The 15,556-nt window shown below is 39.7% G+C and overlaps 1 protein-coding gene across 1 annotated transcript in view; it reads left to right on the forward strand.

Moving 5' to 3' along the window:
* LOC138057350 (tyrosine kinase receptor Cad96Ca-like) overlaps positions 1-9,194 on the forward strand; it is a 13,264-nt gene extending 4,070 nt beyond the window's left edge. Inside the window, exons 4-9 of the mRNA XM_068903389.1 lie at positions 1-112; positions 213-289; positions 1,844-1,884; positions 2,284-2,380; positions 6,136-6,232; positions 7,415-9,194. The exon at positions 1-112 is cut by the window's left edge and continues 8 nt beyond it. Of these exons, the coding sequence (XP_068759490.1) occupies positions 1-112; positions 213-289; positions 1,844-1,884; positions 2,284-2,380; positions 6,136-6,232; positions 7,415-7,567 (577 nt within the window). The 3' untranslated portion in view covers positions 7,568-9,194. The remainder of the gene's footprint in view (positions 113-212; positions 290-1,843; positions 1,885-2,283; positions 2,381-6,135; positions 6,233-7,414) is intronic.
* The last annotated feature ends 6,362 nt before the right edge of the window (positions 9,195-15,556 follow it).

Here is a 15,556-nt window from a genome sequence, read left to right on the forward strand (position 1 = left end):
CCGTGATCTTGCAGCACGAAATGTACTTCTTGATCAAAACCGTGTGTGCAAGGTCACTGATTTTGGGTTATCTTACCAGAACTTTAAATATGGACATGGCAATGCCAAAAAGGTGGGTTACATTATTGATGGATTCCCTTTCACTTTGTTCTCTGTGTACCTCTTTGACGTTCTGTTTTTAACACGAAAATGCAATGCTGTTTTCTCCCTAGGGCTGTATGCCAATAAAGTGGACGGCACCTGAGATACTCTTCGGAGATCCTGCAAATCTGTCAAGCAAAAGTGATGTGTATGTGCTTTTGACGATTAAATTTCCAGACTTTTGAGGAGAGCCAGGGAAAACCGGAATGTCTGGAGAAAAACCTCTCTGTGAATAGTAGAGAATCAACAAACTCAACCTACACATGATGCCTGGATTATTAGTTTTTTGACAAGGAGAAAAAAAAGAGTTGTTGTTGATGGCGTTGTTACGAATCATTTAAACATTAATAGAGGTGTCCTCCAGGGCACTGTATTAGGCCATATATTGCTTTCTATCATAGTCAGTGATATCAAGGTCATCGCACCGAATCAAAATTCGCTTGTAAAATTTGCTGATGATTTAATTATTTATCTATTGTTGAATGGACAACTGTTAATCGCATGCAACTAAACTTCAAGAAAACGTGGAAGATACTTCTAAAAGGCAAACCCACTAAGGCTTTACCAGTTCCTCTGACTTTTATAGATAGAAAACCCAGTCTGAAGTTGCTGGGTGTAACATTTCAGTCCGATCCGTTTAAAGCTAGCAGTCGTCTGTATATCTTAAGTGTTGTAATTTTTATGGAGTACCGTTGAATCATCTTCATCTTCATTAGTCTTATTTCACCTATATTATTATTATTATTATTATTATTATTATTATTATTATTATTATTATTATGTAGAATTGAGCACAGGGTTTTTCCCTGGGGAGAAATATCCAGTCAAGTCTCATCCCGAGACCTCAGACTTCCAGCACTTTTCTGAGGATATGTGCCGATCCGAGGAGTGCCGACTTTTGCATCTTTCTTGTTCGGTCCTTAATTCCTAGTTGCTCCAAGTGGCCTGCCAGCTTCTTTGACACTGAACCCAATGCACCTACTACCACTGGCACCACTTTTGTCCTTGATTTCCAGATCCTTTTAATCTCTCTTGCCAGGTCTTGGTACGTTTTATACTTTTCAGTTTCTTTTTGCCGTACGTTGCTATCTCCGGGAACAACTATTTAACTATGCCCACAATGATTGTTTCCTTTGCCTTCTTTTTCTGAATTACAATATCTGGCCTTCTTCAGTTCACCAGTTCTTATCCAATTCCAGGAAACACCAGATAGGTCCTCTGTCTCTCCCTTGAACTGCCCATGCAGCTGCTTTACAGACCAGTCCTCAATTCTTTTCCTCTTTATCCATTCCTTATACTCCTTTGAAGTTTCAATTTCATCGACATTCTTCCTATCCCGTGTAGCTTTCAACAAACGTTCCTGGCTCTGGCTGATGTAGATCTTGATATTTCTTTCTTCAATATTTATGGCGTCTTCAACACTTCTTAGTCCACGCCCTCCTTCTCTTCTTTGTAAGTACAGACGGCTACGTTGTAGCTGGGATGAAGAGCGCCATGGATGGTTAATAGTTATTATTATTATTATTATTATTATTATTATTATTATTATTATTATTATTATGCCGAGTCTGGGAATCGAGCCCAGGCCACATTGGTGGGAGGTGAGTACTCTGACCATTGCGCCATCCCTGCACCTTGCATCCCTGCAACCCAGTCCTAAATAAAACGTGTGTGTGCGTATGTTTGTGTTTCTGTCTTACAGGTGGTCCTATGGAGTCGTTCTCTATGAGATATTCACAATTGGTGGGTACCCATGAAATTATTTTAAGCTAAAAGGTTTTAATTAAGAGGGATATCGCAAGGATGTGTGAGTTCGATTGTTATCTCCCATGGCTAACCGCGGTATTTTTGGTTGTGTTTGTGTTTGTTGGCCGGTTTTGGTTTGTTCTAAACCCTCGATACCTAAAATTGTTATTTCAGGTGAATTTATTTGGAAATTCTCCCATGTACTGGATTTTCTTGTTTTTTTTGTGTGTTTGTTTGCTGCTTACCGAGTTTCTGCTTGATTCTCACGTTTATATTTGTTTACGTGATTAGTACTACGAATCCTCTGTAAACGCCTTCAGGCGCCATCTTCCATTAAAGCCTAAATTTGTATCTCATTTCAACAAAAACCGTAACAAAACATTTGACAATCAATAGGAGGCATACCATACCCTGGTTGGTCTGAGGGCAAGACAATGGAGGAGTTGAAAAGAAGATATCGCATGCCGAAGCCTGCACACATCGCCAACAACCTGTGAGTTACCGTCCACATTTTAAAAATAAGCAATTCGTCTTTTGTAAACCCAAGATTAAATATTTATTTATTTATTTATTTATTATTATTATTTTAATCATAGTGCACTCGAGGCAATATGTCTTATTTAAAGGAAAGAATTCAGAGCAAACGTTATGACAAAGAAGTGAACAAATGATCGTGAACTAGAACAAATATTCCAACTTCTGTGGTTGGACACTTCCTAGCAATTACATAATAAAGTAATTGTTCAGGCGGATTAACGACTGTTTCGCAATGAGTTACTCTCTGATTGTGGAAATATAAAGTATTATTAAATTTTCAACCTTGGATATTCCGTTGCTAGCTTTCTGATGAGTTCACTCAATCTCGGTTATCAACTCGTATAACTTATGCAGGGGCGAATAGAGGATTTTTCTTAGAAGGGGGTGCGCACCTAAGAAATTAATAAACTGACGGGTGCCTTTTTTTGCAAAATACTTCCTATTTTAGAAGGCTGCAGGTCACCTTGGAGGGGAGGGGGGGCATTGAAGCTTTCCTCTACAACCGCCTCTCGCATGACCTAATGTGGAAAGCGACTGTGTCAGGTGTTGCCAAGCTGGAAACTGATTAGCCTTAGTTTGCAAGTGTCCAAGCGTTCAGTGTTTATTGATAATTTAATGAAACAATTATTACATTCCCGCTTGTTGGATATAAGACTGGTTAAATTCAACTCGGCGCCACGCGCCTCGTTGGCTATTTACCATCTCATATCCAGCACACGCTCATGGAATAACTTTTTGACAAGAAAAAAATTCGACAGAACATTTCTTAAGCACTTTCTAAGATCTAAAAAGCTAAAAAGCTGAATAATAATCGACGACGTTTCGACGTTACCGTAACGTCATTATCTAGTCAAAAATGTATAAAAACTAAGTTCTATAAATAATAAGGCGAACAATAAGAGATGAAAATAGTTTACAAGTTAAAAAGTTTCGCACGTATGGAGTCCGTTTGGACGTTCAAATTAGGTTTGAATTTCTTGATGTAAAGCATTTCAAACACTAAACGATCAAATTTGCCTTGGCACTTTCTCATAATCTTGAAATGGCTCTCATTCAAAAGATCGCCCCTACCATGCGCTTCATGAAAATGCTTGCCGGTTGCCGAATTTTTGTGTTCAACAACACGTTGAAAAAGGTGTCGGGCTTTGTAGCATCGCACACATCACATACAAAATGATAAACAACGCATTGCTGATTGACAATTGATGGTTTGACTTCTTTAGGCTTGGGATCTAGCTGAAACTTGATCTTTGTATGGTAGACTAATTCTGACTTTCAACCTCGTTCCCAGAGCTTTTCAATGAGGTTGTGACTATGTTGCTCTTGTCAGTATTTCTCTCCACTATGTTTACTGAATACAGACGAGGTGGACATAATCAGAATTAGTCTACCATTCAAAGATCAAGTTTCAACTAATGGATTGGCCCCACTTTGCAACCAGATTTTGTAAGCAAGAAATTAGAACAAGGTCTCAAACCTAAAGAAGCCAAACCGTCAATTGTCAATCATCCAAATGGACTTCATACTTGAGAAACTTTTTGTTTAACTTTTTTTTAAGAAACGTTCTGTCGCAATTTTTTATTGTCAAATGTTTTTCTAAGTCATTTTGTGTTTTGTAATAACCAAAAAAAATTTGCAGTCGTCCTACAGTTATAAGCAATTAGTATTATTAGAACATTTCTTTCGAGTTTTTATTTATTTCTATGTGAAAAAGACAAAAAAAGAAGGTGACACACGCTAACACCAATCCGCAGTGGCCAGCACCTGGTATGTTAACGTTAGCCACGCCATGCTGATGAGGCCCAGCAATGCCGAACCAGCTGTCCATGGCTGCTAATTGTCCGCTGAAATGGTTGTGCGCATGCGTTATGTGTTAACCACACCGGACTGGTTTCACCTTGCTTTTTTTTTTGGTTATTTATTTCAAATTTCTGGAGTATTTATATCTTGTTTCAAAGTATTTTCGGCCTCGTATAACAGAAAGCAGAGCAAAAGCAGTGCTTTCTTTTCTTCAGGTCCTCCAATGTCTCCGCACCAATTACGTTTTTTTTTTTTTTTTTTTTTAATTATTTTCTTGCTTTCTATTTATTATTCACAACGAATACAGTCGAATCTCGATTATCTGGACCCTTAGGGACTGACCCGAATAGTCCGGATAATCGAAAATATGAATATTAATGAGTCAGCACTGAATACATTTGTAAACCGTAACATTTATTCGAGAATTATGTAAGAATGAACCAAACAAGTCATCTCTGCCTAAAATGTTCAAGTAAATCAGTTTGCTTCAAGTTTCTACAGCGTGTACGTGTCGCTAATTCCATCATTCTTCAAAGTTGCATAAGTTGAATAGCTTCCACATTGTTCTGTCTCTCCATCCATGTCAAACACTTTTTAAAGCATTCAACAGCTTCAGTGTTTGTAACAGTTTGCTCATCTCGACTTTCATCTTCCTCGTCGCTACTTTCATCTTTAACTGAACTGACTGAAGGCTCAAGCCATCCTGTCGAAGCTTTGAAGGTTTCGCCGTTCGCGTTCTCCTCATGTAATTGACTGTGAAAGTGCTTTGCTTTTTCTTGCAGAAGGGGTCCAGAAATTGGTGTGCCAGCTGTTTTTTGCTCTATGAACCATGCGTATAGGGCTTCATCCAGCTGTTCATCATGTGCAACTTTCAATGATTTTCGTTTTATTTCATGATCGATCTCCAGGCTGTCGGCAGACTTCATAATCTTGACTTTGTTTTTGCGGATGTCCGAAATCTGCTGTTTACTGACGCCATATTCACTGGATAAGCTCGTTCCTTTTTCGCCTTTTTCCAATCGAAGAATTATTGACTGCTTATCTTGTATAGAAAGAATTGAACGCTTACGCTTTGTCAACATGATGGAAATACTTTTCATGACACTAGCTTGTTTTTATCATACCAACGCTGATCGGGGAAGCGGAGCGTGAAATTTCACTTAGCTACAAAACAACTTTGAGCCTATGAACGCTCAATGAAATGCACTGCATTAGTTACGGTGCGTGTTCGGCGCGTTTAAGATCACTCGAGCAGTAAACTTGCCCTAAATTGTCTTTTGATGCGAAACACATTCAGTTCTGACTGGAATTTTATATCTCAGTTCGGCGTAAGATAGCGTTTCTGCGGATAATGAATGTGACTAATAAATATTTAGGAAAAAAATGGGACCAGAAAAGTTATTCCAGATAATCGCGAAATCCGGATAATCGATTTCCGGATAATCGAGGTTAGTTTAACAGGGCTATAAGGGAGAGTACAGTTTTTTTCTACTGTAATTATGCACCCTAAAATAAAGTGTCCCAAAGTGTTCGAATGTACCATTTATATTTTCTCAAAGAAACAAGACGCAGATAAATTCCAAATCAAGAACCTCTTTTATCTGTATAAGCACTACCCGTCCCTTACGTCAAGTCTGGAACGAGATACTTTCTCTCTGTCATGTTTAGTGTTTAGTGCTATACTTTACCGGAGAACTTTATATATCTTTCAATACGTTTTCAAATCAACATCCAAATGTCCGATCAAAAGCAATGGCATTATATCCATCAAAAAAGGTCGCAAGACCTTAAACGTAGAATCAATGCATTTTGCAGCGAAAAAATATCTAAACATAAACCTTCTTGCGAAAGGGTTGAAGGAAGAATTGCTGGAGATATAGGCTTCTCACCTTCTCCTTTTTTTATCATCAGGTATAACTTGATGGAGATGTGCTGGCAAGAGATCCCAGTACTTCGCCCTGATTTCGTAAATATTTCCAAGAGGTTGCGCTCGTTCATCGAAGGAGAGGTCAGTAACAAGACGTTTTCAAGGTGCTATTTTTTTCTTTCTTTTTCTTTTTTCTTTTCTTTTTTTTTTCTTCATGCGCCATGCATAAAGACTGATATTTTTGCCAAGGCGTTGCTTGGAGCGAGCTCTGTTTTCTTGGAAACAGATATTAATACCACATATGTTTGGGATATTTTGGTCGAGCCCTGCTGGGCTAGGCCGTTTATTTAAAATCAGCATGGTACCTTCTAAGAAATAACTAAATTTAGAAGGCATGATTCCAGCAAAGGTGAGGGCACACCCGCCATCCACAAGAAACTAAGAAAAGAGGAGGGGAAAATGATCTTGACTCTCTTGAATTAGTTACTGAAGGAGGCCCTACGCCTGTCTTCTGCACTGGATAAGAGCTAGAGAAAGTCCCGGACGACAGGAATGCCCCAACTGCATCGTGGGAAATAACTAATTAGGCATGTCACACTCCACGTAAATCCATTTAATTTTCTCTGGGCAATAATCTCCTTTTTTTTTTTTAATGTCCAGTTTTAGCGATTATTACAAAAATAAGGTTGCAACGGGTTGTAGGAAGATGATAAATAAAGGGAACGTTGGATGGGATTTTTTCTGAATGACAAACCGTGGTTTCCTTTTTAATTTTATAAACGGGAAGAAGGGAAACTCGGCGATATCAGTGCAATTGCTAAAGGTAGAACTGAGAGATGAAGTGGGCTTATTTGGAAGTTGTTTCTGTACATGTAAAATGGTGTAATAAATTGAGTTAAGTGCTACGTAAAGTCAAATTCAAATTAGAATGCTACTATTGCTTTAGGGCTACCCACTCTGACACGTTTTCAAAATTCTACAAAAAGTATTTATTCCCAGTGGCGTTATATATCGTTTTTTACCTATTCACACTGGATCGTTCGAAACCTATATAGGCAACTTGATTCAATATCCTATCCATGTCATCATTTTCCTCTTCAAATATCTGTGTGTTAACTCTTTACGAGAAACGCGTGAAGTTTAAAGTGTTTTATCGTCGGAGTTTTTGGTCACTTTGTTGTGGGTGATGGGCATAAAGACGTTTCTAGGATGAATTTCAGTTTTGTTGATTACAATTTATTTCAAGCCAAAAAAATAAAGAAAAAGAAGTAAAAACTAATTGCATGATACTGAGAAAACCTTTCTTATTTCTATATGTTGCAGTACCTCCCGTTGGTGGACGAATCAAAGTACGATGGAGCAAAATACTCAGGAGTTGAGGACGTGGGTGAAGAAACTGAAGATGACGCAAGAGCAGTTCGTGGGGCGACAAATGCAAAGGCCTCAACAAGAAAGTGGTCAAGTCTAAAATTATAAAAGCTAGCTAAAGTAGTTGTCATTCAGTAACAGTACTAGTTTTTAGAGTCAGAGAAAATGTGAAATTCAAAAGCTAGGCCTCATTCATATTTAGGTCGATTAAAAAAGGCGTAGACAATCAGACAGACAACCTAACACACAATTATGTTCTAATGTCGTAAACTCCAAAGGACCACGGAATCGATCAGTCTCAGTTTTATTCCAGACTAACTAAATGAGAAATTATTGTGACATGTTTTGGCAATCACTATCAACATCTGTGCTAACGCAGAACAAAGCAATATCTTTTTGCCTTTGACAGCAGTCAATATTGTTTAGAATATTCATTAATACAACAATTGCTACAATAATTAATTGCTTTGCGAAATAAAATATAAACAAACCCGACAAGGTTTGACAATCGTTAGCTAGCGATCACAAGCAGAACGTTTTCCAAGATTTTGTAGGCACAAGCAGTAGTTATTTCGGAGACCTAAATCGAAATCCAGTGTGATCATCACCCAGTATTCGGTATGATTGATGTTGGCTTTTTAATCCTACTACAACAGCGGCATCGAAAAATAGTAGAAAAATATCCTGTTGATTGAGGAGGAAACAAAATATATTCAGGAGAGGAATCATACGGCAAGGGGCTTAAGATTACATCGAGTCACGTAGGTGTGGCATGGAAGAGAAGATGTTGGAGTATTAGTAGGCTTTATCAGGGTGTAAAAACACTGGTTAACTCAGTAAGTCCTTGCTTAATAGTGGCCTAGCTAAACATAATCGATCATTTGGCTTCTCCTCTTAATTGAGGGGGAAACAAAATATATCCAGGAGAGGAATCATACGGCAAGGGGCTTAAGATTACATCAAGTCACGTAGGTGTGGCATGGAAGAGAAGATGTTGGAGTATTAGTAGGCTTTATCAGGGTGTAAAAACACTGGTTAACTCAGTAAGTCCTTGCTTAATAGTGGCCTAGCTAAACATAATCGATCATTTGGCTTCTCCTCTTAATTGAGGGGGAAACAAAATATATTCAGGAGAGGAATAATACAGCAAGAGGCTTAAGATTATTTCAATTCACGTATGTGTGGCACGAAAGAGATGTAGGAGTATTAGTACGCTATATCAGGGTGTATAAACACTCCTTAACTCAGTGACCCCTTGCTTAATAGTGGCCCAGCTAAACATAATCAGTCATTTGGCTTCTCCTCTTAATTGAGGGGGAAACAAAATACATGTAGGAGAGAAATCATCATTTTTTAGAAAGGAAGCTCGCGAACCCTTTTTATGTTTAGTCAAACATACTATAGTTGCAAAAGAAGAGTTGTCATTGTTGCACTTTAAAGTGCTTTGCTATTAACCTTTAGGGTTTTGAGATGTTAATCTCCGCTTACTTGCTTGGAACGTAACCGCCATTTACGCTTTGTCTTACTAACGGCTTTCAAAAAGATCTTCGACGATGCGAGCAAAGTGATTTCGTTCTAAAGCTACCTGCATATAACTTTAAGAAAAAAAAGTACAAAACTCGAGGAAAAATCAAAAAAAAAAATGAAAAATATATATATAATTAATATAAATAGTGGGACTTGATAGACAAACTGACGGAACACTGTAAACATTTCTTAGAGTCAATCAGGCAAATTAAAGTAATTTTGGTAGACGAAACGGTCGTATGCGGTCTTGTCTGTAAATGAAACTGCCCTATGAAATGAATTTATACATTAAATGCGGGCTATAGTCAAAAGAGGGAAGTGACCCTCGCTCTTACCTGGACAATTTAAACCAAAAGATCATTTTACAGTTCTGTGCTAAGTTTCCAGGCCTTTGAAAGAAAGCGAGGCTGGAGTTGACCTTCCTTTGATACAATCCACATTGATTTCTTTATGTAAATCATGTTGTTGTAATGCTGACGAGTTTCTATTTACATAAGAAAAGCAGTTAGGTTTGTATCAAAGCAAGGTCAACTCCAGCCTTGCTTTTATTCCAAGGCCTGGTAACTGAGCACAGAGCTGCAATAGCCTTTTCACGGTTAGTTTTTCTAATTTGGATTACAATGTAATTTAACGTGGAGGCGAAGCAATTTCGGGCTATCTTGCAGTTTTAACCCGAAATCGCCTCGCATCCAGGTAAGATTGCATTGAAATGCAAATGAGAAAAACCAACCGTGAAAAAGGCTATTAGACACCTAAAAGGGATTCGAACCCAAGACCTCTGCGCTTACCAACAGAGCTATGAAGCCATTCAGTTGAGAGCAGGTCAATTTGTTTGGTTTAATTGCTTCCATGAAGGACTCGATGAATGAAGTGAATGAATATTTGAAGTGCCACTTTGAATTAAAGGATCTTGTCTAACTGGAAAGAAAGTACTGCAAGCATTCTAAGGACTTCGATGTATTGAGTTTTTTTTATCAGATTTTCTGGGGTTAAATTTAGCGGAAAATCCAAGTAGCTTCAGTTGAATGAACTCAAGCAAACGTACGAGGGAATCCACATGAATTAATAACCGCAGTTTTTTTTCTCTATGGCAACTTAGCACAATTCTTTGATTGCACCTGACGTCACGACGGCCATGTTTGTGGAAAGCACAATAGCGAAAAAGTCTTTTGTTAATTTGACTCTATTATTATGCAAGACTTGAGCTACATTTTTTAAATTGTTTTGGCACCAACATGGCCGTCTTTTCACGTGAGTGCAATCAAAAATTACGAAAAACCAGCATGCGTGTGCAGAATCTAGAAAGATTGTGTACAAGCGTAAAGCAGAATCTGTGCGCTCGAGACCATAGCCTCTCCTTCCCAAAGCCGGTTGGTCTTTTATGCACCGGATCCGAAATAGTCTGTATATAGCTAGTCTGTTCTATAAAACAAAACAAAACAAAAACAAAAAATACAAAGCGAACATAGCAATACGTAATTAGCAAGGCCTAATCGGAATAACAATGGTTCTTTTGTCCTCCGCCATTTTAGTCCTCTTGCGTCATAACATTGTCAAAGTAGCTATGGAAATCAGGAGCTGCGGGATAAAATGAGGGGAAAAGACGCAGTAAACAGCCGTCTCATGAATTCTATTCAAATTGACGTGAACATTGTCAGTAGCTTTTCTCGCTTTCTGATTGGTAACAGCTAATAAAATTTTATTGGTTAAAAAGTTGACAGTTTCACTCACAGTTGCACGGATTTTCGCATAGATTAAAATTTTTACATTTCTCCATACTTATTGAAGGATAAAAATTATCTAATGACCGCGGGAGAATTCAGACAGTTATTGTAAAAAGAACTTTTTACAATGACTGCGAAATTGTCGCGCGCTCATTGGCTAATTTTTATTGTCATTAAGCGGACAGACACAAAAATTTATAATTTATGCGTTTCAAAGAGTTTAATTTATGCAAATTTTGTGAAACGTCGATCTGTCACTTTTAACCAATAGAAAGTCTTCGTTTTTTTCCCATTAGCCCATAAGAGAACCAGGCAAGTTATGAATTTGGTCGCGTCAGATTCAATAAAATTGAAGTTTCTTGCATTTTGTTTCGCGTTCTTCTCGTATTTTGACTTAAAGAGAGAGCCTGGGAAACACCCCAGCAAAACCCTTCCGGACGTAAATATGGCAACTAGCTAACCAGTAAAATGAACTACGTGCGCAAACGAAAAGCTTAAGGTTGTTTATGTCTAATGCTTTTGTTTAATAAGGACGAAGGGGATAATTATTTTTAAAATCCTTTTGCGTTGGCGTTGTCCTTGGTTCACCGAATCCGACACCATGCTTTTTTTCCGTTTTTTTATCTCAGCTTGCTGAAAAAAAAAAAAAGCTGCAACTACTGACCGCAAAGCTCTTGCTTAAACTCTTGTGCGCAGCCAAACGAGACAAAACTTTTACCAACTCTCATGAAAAATTTAAGCAGGTTCCAATTCGTTGAGAGCTCTCGAGAGTCAATGAGAGTAGCCGAGAGTGAATGACAGTTACTGCGTGAACTCAGTGATTTCGAAATAATAATAATAATATAATATAATACAATTTTAAAATTTATAGCGTGCAAATATCTATATGAATATAATCAAATACACAACAAAAATAATTCACTTTAAAAATTGGTGCAAATGAAATACAAAGGCGAGGAAGTAAGGTTGAAGTAGTATCGTATGTATGCATTAATAACATTAAACGTTATGAAAATAACAAAACTCTTCTGCCAAATCCCTTCGCCCTACGAGAGAATCACGTAGTCCAGTTTCTAACACTTCGTAATTGGCTTTAACACCTTGATCCCGTTGAAAAGAGAAGACTCAAAGTACATAAACTCAACTGGTTTAATGACCGAACTATAAACCTACTAGCGGTCATGTCCAAGACCAGAGACAATAACAAGTTAAATCGAGCACATGTAAATAGAAAGATCTGATTGGCTCTTAGTAACAATGCAATATCGTCACACCCTTCCATATCAACAGCGACTGATACCTTCGTTCAACAACGTTTTTGTAGTCGTGTTCTATTACTTGGATACTGTCTTCATCAAAGCCTAAAACTCTAGCAAGAACCTTCCATTTAGATGAAAGTTTTGAAGACAATCTAATTAATTCTGGTTGTGGTAGGCTTTCAGTTTTCTTCTGCATAGCTGAAGCACTTACTTCATGTAACTTATCAGTGAGAAGACTTGCATTATGCTGGGACTGACTCATGTGAGCTGAAGCACCTACGTCACGTAACTCATCAGTGGGATGCCCAGCATTATGCTGGGATTGGCTCATGTGAGCTGAAGCACCTACGTCTTGTAACTCATCAGTGGGATGACTTGCAATATGCTGGGATTGGCTCATGTGAGCTGAAGCACCTACCTCGATAAGACTCATCAGTAGGATGACTTGCATTATGCTGAGATTGGCTCATGTGAGCTGAAGCATCTACTTCATGTAATTCTCTGCTATGTCACTGCGTTCCGCCGCAGGGAAAACGTTTAAGTTCTAATCAGCAGAAAGACAACAACACGTTGAAATAGGAAGGACACCATCAGTTGTGTTTATTGGGGCCGCGAAAAGCTAACATACAAGCAATAAAGTAGCGGCGGAGAAAAAACGAATTACAACACTGTAAACTACGAGACTAAACGTAAACAGCATACTAGGAAAAATTAAGCTCGGCAAGGTGCGCGCGGTAAAACTGGCTGTGTCGAGTGACTAACGCGAGAGGCGACAAGGCTTAAATACCGAGATGTGGCGTAAAATCCCCAGAGGATCAAACTGCAGCCACAAATGCAAATTCGGAACATAAACATATTTCTCTGCTATGTCACTGCGTTCCGCCACAGAGAAAACGGTTAAGTTCTAATCAGCAGAAAGGCAACAACACGTTGAAATAGGAAGGACACGACCAGTCGTGTCGAGAAAAACAAAGAACGAGAGCGAGCGCCCGTAACTCAGAGACCTATGCGCGAAGTAGCAAGAAGCTGTCGTCGGAGATTTTCACGGCAATATAATTCCTTGGCAGAGTCAGATTTCCACCTGCCGTGGTTTTTAATGACGTGATCGGGAACTCCGCTATTAAGCGCAGCCGAAGCGCCCCCTATCCTAAGCGAGTGCAAACCTATACCCGACGTATCAACCCCGATGGCCCGAAACTTAGCCAAAACGACTTCCCTCGCCCTGGTGTAAGACAAACTCGTACCGGAACGAAGAGAATAACCCTTGGAAGAGGAAAAACTAAGGTTTTGAAAGACAAACTCAACCGAATCAAGATTACGCTTAGCCAGCGCGGCATATTGGAGCAGCATAGCGCAGGGGCATGTGGTGGTACCAGTACTAGCGATAACCAAAGTACATCCTTTACCCAATTGATCAACTTTGCTTTTGGAAACGTAGAGCTCAATATGATCTTGAAAGAAAAAAAAGTCAGACCACCTAAGACGACTTAACTCGTCAAAGCGCAAAAAACCAGCAAAAGCAAGCAAACAAAAACAAACTTCTCTGATATCCCCGAGGGATGCTGAGGGCGTAGAAAATCTATTAACTAACGCGACCAAATGCTCAGGCAAAATGGGTACCGTATTCAACTTAGACGGTTTCGAAGCAACGCGCTTACAACCTTCTAGAATAGCCAGAAGAAAAGCTGATTTATAAGGATTCGAGACCCCGCAAGCATTATTAAAAGAGCTTATACTGTAGAACGCCTGCTGAATGGAGGAATATGAAGACCCTCATTGAACTAACGAAATTAAATACAAGGCTACGTGCTTCTCTTGAGCCGGGAAGGAAATAACCTCTGGGAAACCACTAGCCTAAGATTTCCAACGTTTGAAACAACCGTGGTAGGTCTTGAACGTGCTAGGAGCCTTGCTGTGGGCAAGAACCGCCGGAATGTGCGTATGCAGGCTCTCCAAAGCCGGATGGTGAACGCGTGATACCCTGGAACTTGTACACAAATAAAGGAAAAAATAAGGCATAAGAGAAATGAGGAAAAAATGGTAGACGTGGAATACCGATTGCAATTTATTAAACGTGGACAGCCAATAACGTGTATAGGCAATCACAACAATATACAGAGAAAACAAAAACCCCTAAAATCCGAACAACGTTGCCAACAAAGGTCATACGTTTACAAAAGATAAACTATGAAAAAAAACTATGAAAAAAAAAAAAACGAACTGGAATAAACCGCTAAATATTGTACGCGAACCGCTATAGAGCGACAAGGGACACACACGAACCGCTATAAAGCGCCACACAGCGTAGGTGAACCGCTATAAAGCAACGATAGCCGTCCGTGAACCGCTAAAAGCGCTACATGGAATAGCGCGAAAAGCTCTGCAATAAAGTACCAATGCTTGAATAACGGCTCTAAACACGCGAGCTGGCGTCCAAATAAATAACAAGTACAGGAGCGCGAAAACGGCAAGCGCTAAAAATAGTAGGGAACCCCAAGTGGGAATCGTCAAAAATACCTGACGGGTCAGAAAATTCTATGATTCGGGAAACTGAATCCCGAGGGTGACCTAGAAGAAAAACTCGCAGAAGGCCATTTGGGGGCGATAAGCGTACCGTGCGCGCGAGACGTTTCCAAATGCGCTAACGTACGCGCGACAAGAAAGACTGGAGGAACCAAATAGTTGTTAACGCCGCCCCAACTGGCACTAAAAGCGTCCACGCCTTCGCAACCGGGACACCAGAACTTAGAGTAAAAACGCTCGCACTTAGCGGAAAGAGAGGATGCGAAACGATCGACGTCAAAAGGACCAAAAATACTGCTAACATGTTCGAAGAAAATAGTGGAAACAGCCCAATCATCATAATCAACAACGCGGCTGACCGAATCCGCGTAAGAGTTGAGTGAGCGTGGGATCCACTCAACTTCAAGAGAAATATCATGTGCGGCACAATAGGCGAAAATTTCGAGAGCTAAAGCATGCAAACGAAGGCTGTTGCCCCCCTTGGCGGAAATAGACGCCGCGTTCTTACTATCTGTAAAGACCTTGACCACTTTGCCCGTAAGGGAAGCCCAAAACGATTTCAGGCCGTAAAGAATGGCTAACAATTCCCTGGCGTTACTATCCAAACCGGAGTCCAAAGAGGAAAACGCTTGAAAGAAAAGATCGAACTCCTCGCTATCAACGCGGAAGGCACACCCACCGCAGGCGAAACTGCTGGCGTCGGAAAACACGAGAGTCACGGAAAGTGAATATCTGGTGAGAGACCTACTATTGAGTCTGGCACAGTTAGAAAGCCAGAAATCAATTTCCTGGAGGCATTCGGAGAAAAACTGATAGGACCTAAAATCCAAAGGACAATCCCACCCGCTGTGAAGTTTGACGAATGACTGGAGGCATCTGGACATAAGGAGTGTAATGTTGCCAAAACCCGGTGTGAGGGAAATAATTTGCCCTGCAACAGAGGCGACCACGCGTGGGGTAACGGAGCGAGACCCAGATTTTAGTGATAGGACTGCCCTAAGCAACTTGACAATGCGGCGGTGAGGAATAAATATGCGGCCACACGAAAGATCCCAGGCAATGCC

The sequence above is a fragment of the Montipora capricornis genome, chromosome 7 (assembly GCF_036669925.1).
Source record: "Montipora capricornis isolate CH-2021 chromosome 7, ASM3666992v2, whole genome shotgun sequence".
Lineage (NCBI taxonomy): Eukaryota > Metazoa > Cnidaria > Anthozoa > Scleractinia > Acroporidae > Montipora > Montipora capricornis.